Source organism: Fukomys damarensis, unplaced genomic scaffold (genome assembly GCF_012274545.1).
Source record: "Fukomys damarensis isolate Sample0158 unplaced genomic scaffold, DMR_v1.0_HiC HiC_scaffold_6, whole genome shotgun sequence".
Classification (NCBI taxonomy): Eukaryota; Metazoa; Chordata; class Mammalia; order Rodentia; family Bathyergidae; genus Fukomys; species Fukomys damarensis.
In genome coordinates, this window is record NW_022900918.1 from 9,635,560 (window position 1) to 9,639,414 (window position 3,855).

Sequence of the window (3,855 nt, forward strand, 5' to 3'; positions counted from 1 at the left end):
ACTCAAACTTCAGGGATCACCAACGGTGCACAGACACATGGGGTTTCTTGTTGCATCCCTCTTTGGTAGATCCCCCAAACCAGTGAAAGTATAAACATTGCCCTCCAACCATGCAACAGCATGGACAGTGGTGGAGGAAGAATTGATCGGCAAAGCCATGAGAGAATAACTCAAACTTCAGGGATCACCAACGGTGCACAGACACATGGGGTTTCTTGCTGCATCCCTCTTTGGTAGATCCCCCAAACCAGTGAAAGTATAAACATTGCCCTCCAACCATGCACATTACAAACAAGCAGTTCAGAAACAAACATGCTATCTGAACGCTTTCCCTGAACCTGTAGGCATAGTTAGTAATTTGTGATCTCTGCATTTAAAAGTCTATGTGTTGGGAGAATCTAGATCCCAGAGCCAATTTTATTTTTACACCAATTTAGTTGGCATTTTTTGAGCACATACTGCACACCAAGTCCAGAGCTGGCCATTAGTGGTGCTGAAGATTGCTCACAATGAAGATAACTATCAACCAGGAAAGACTTCGGGAGAATAAGAATCCCTCCTCCTTACCATGCTGCTTTGGTAAGAGATATGTCGGCTATCCTAATCTGACCAAATTTTTAAAATGTGACAGAGCTGTTTGCACTTTGCACAATGTGAAGACACAGCACAAGGGCCGTCTACCAAGCAGAGCTGTGCCTTCCAGATATGCAACCTTCCAGGGCCATGACCCAGCCTCCAGAACCGTGAGCCATATGTTTCTGTTGTTTGTAAATTACTTGTCCTCAGGTATTTTGATTCAGCTTCCCAAATAGACTATGACAAAAATGTTTCCCTAAAAAATTTCAATGTAGCAGCAAAGCTATTCTTTTATTTCACAATCATAATAAAAATCAAAATTCACATTCAATTCAAAGAAAAAAAACACACTAACTCAATTTTTTTTCTGCAATAAAAATGTCAAATATCCACCTTCCTGAAAAAACAATTCATAAAGATTCTACTTTTCACTTTAATCGAGTCTGACAAAATAATTCAGTGATGTTTAATAAATCCAAAACCTAAATTGTTTAAATTTAACATAACTAAATACTTTCAATATCATAACTGCTTTGTTCCCTTTAACAAGGCAGATATCTCAAATTTTCAAAATATCAAATTCAATACAATAATAAATGAGACAGCTATGAAAATGTATCTATTTCTCTTTGAAGAAGCTTCAACAATTTCATGGATCAGAAGGGAATTACAATCTCAGGTCTATAATTTTAATGTGCCATCTATTTTTTAATCAACTAACTGATTTTTAAAATATTTTTTGGAAAAAAAATGTGACAAAATTACACATTTAAAAAAAAAAACTTGCATCCCATGATTGCATTTTCCTTAATATTTTAATGGTAAACATTACTTCTTAAAGTTTGCCTGTTCACTTAGTACATTGTTTCTGAATGATTATCAATTATTTGCTTAACTATTATTTATTGAGCATCTACTATAGGCCAAGCATTGTATTAATGTATCCAAAGCTTGCCAAGAGGGAGCTAAGGGGAAAACAGGAAACAAGAGTATATGAAAACAAAAAGAAAAAGAGCCTAATCTTTCTTTTTGCCCTCAAGGAGGTGAGTTGGAATACAGCTGTGTAAGGCATAACAGGAACCCAAGGATAAGATAACTTTATGAGTAATGCATAACACCAGATATTGGGAACTTCAGGGTATAAAAGGATACATCCCTGCCTTTGTTAAGCTTTAAGGTAAAATATATACTCAAATAATACAAACCCATCAAGGTGATAGTGATACGCACCATTCAAGTGATATAAAAATATAAATTGCTAAAAGACTCCTCTCACATCTGGCTGGAAGTAATAACAAAACAGCCTTGTATGGAATACATTCCAAGAGTCAAGAACCTTGCTGAAGTTTCTGTATACATAATTTTTAAATCTGTGGGTCAAGAATCACAGACAGATTCCATTGGTTCTACCTCCTGACACATTCTTGTGGGATTCTCCTTTCCGTGAGGGTGGGCAGAATCTGAGAATTTCTTGTGGTCAGGAGAATATGACAGAGGTGATGAGATGTCATCTCCTTGACTGTGATACACAACACTTGCAATATCTGTTTTGCTAGGACATCTTTCCCCCATCCAGCTTTGAGTAAGCAAGAGACCACATGGTAAAAACCTGAGGGTGACCTTCATCCTCCAGGGAGCCACAGCAGGTCAAAAGGCCCTGAATTCTCCCACCTTGGAGTCGAACTCACACGCACTTTGGAAGTGTATCTTTCCTCAATTGAGTCTGCACAGAAGACGCAGCCCTAGCTAACACCAGATCACAGCTTTTGGGAGAGCCCCTCACCAAGGCCTTCTCTGGAAGCACAGAAGCTGTGAGATTATAGTTAATGACTATTTTAAACTATGAGTTAGGCATAACAATAAACAACTAAGACTGGTATTATTATGCCTTTTTCAAATAGAGAAACTAAAGTTTTTAGAAGATATGATCAAAAAGAACCAGAAATTAAGCCCAAATCCAAGTTCATACTCTTTATAGTACCTTTTTATGAAAAGGCAGCTGCGTGCACTAAGTCATAAGGTAGGTGGAGAGATAAGAAGGTCATTTCTAACTGACAAATTGTGTTAAGTGAAAGCCAGAGACAGAATGAGAAAAAAGACCAACTCAAGGGGAAGAGAGAAGGTAAGCGTTCACCATAAAGCAAAGTCACAACTCTGACATGCGCTACCCTCCAGGCTTTTCTCATATAAAATATTTTCTTGTTAAAGATCACTTCTTGTTTCCAACCAATATAATAATGCAATCAAAAGAATTCAATATTGCAGGCAAGGCAAGTTTGAGAAAAGAAATTTGACTTTCACTAGGTAGGGAAGGCATTACTTATCTGTATTACCCATAACCTGAAAGGAGATTACATTTACCTGCCCCTTGGTGTAGCAACTCACCTGTGCTGCCTGTGATCCTGTACCAGGAATGTACATCCTGGCTGAGACGGGAACAGTGAAACGTGAGCAAGTGGGGCCTGTGTCGTGGCTAAGCAGATACTTTAATAGCAGTCCTGAGTTTTCACCAGTATTCCGTCCTTTGCATCTGCCACATCCCAAAATGTGGTACACTTCACCGGGATTGTAAATGAGCAGGCAGAAGGAGCCTGCTACCACTGGGAAAGAAAGTCACAGGGGGACCCAGCCACCATCACTCAAGCGCCAGGAAGAAGTCTGGGCCCTGATCCACCGTGGGAAGGAGAACCACACCTGCCCCCGACCCAGGTGGGCTCAAGCACCAGGAAGGTAGCCACACGGGCACCCCTGAACCCCCATAACCCCCCCACCAGCACTCTCAGTCCTCCTGACTGTGCCAGTTTTTGGACCCACTCTGCAGAGGCAGAGGTGGTTATCACAGGTATTTTTCTGAGTTCTCAATTTTGAACATCTTTAAAGAAAGGGCATGGGAAACCTGTAATAGAATGTTGTGGAGTTCAACCATTCAGAAGGCTGGGGAACTTAAATCTGGGCCTTGCAGCCCGAGGTCAGTCAGCATCACTGGGTTCAGCCATCAGCTAACTGAGATCAGGGGTCTTGCATCCTCGCTCTGTCTGAGCCATTAAATGGTAAATACACTATATTGAAATTTTGTTCACTGCAGACATGTTCTGGACTGCTTCTTGATTTCAATTTAATTCAAATGATTTAAGGGTGATAGACTAGTGACTACCACAGGTGGTCAGTGTCCAAGTTGTGCTTGATCTTAATGTGTTACTGATTGTATCAGTTGGGGTAAAGCATTGAGGTTGATTTGATGAGCTGTTTTCTCTGATGTTATGAAGATGAGAATGTCTG

At 40.1% G+C, this 3,855-nt stretch overlaps 1 protein-coding gene across 1 annotated transcript in view; it reads left to right on the plus strand.

Annotated features, from left to right (window-relative positions):
- The first annotated feature begins 509 nt into the window (after positions 1–509).
- The window catches only part of LOC104861068, a 22,661-nt gene continuing 19,315 nt past the window's right edge, over positions 510–3,855 (plus strand). Inside the window, 1 exon segment of the mRNA XM_010622393.1 lies at positions 510–743. Coding sequence (XP_010620695.1) covers positions 510–743 — 234 coding nt within the window.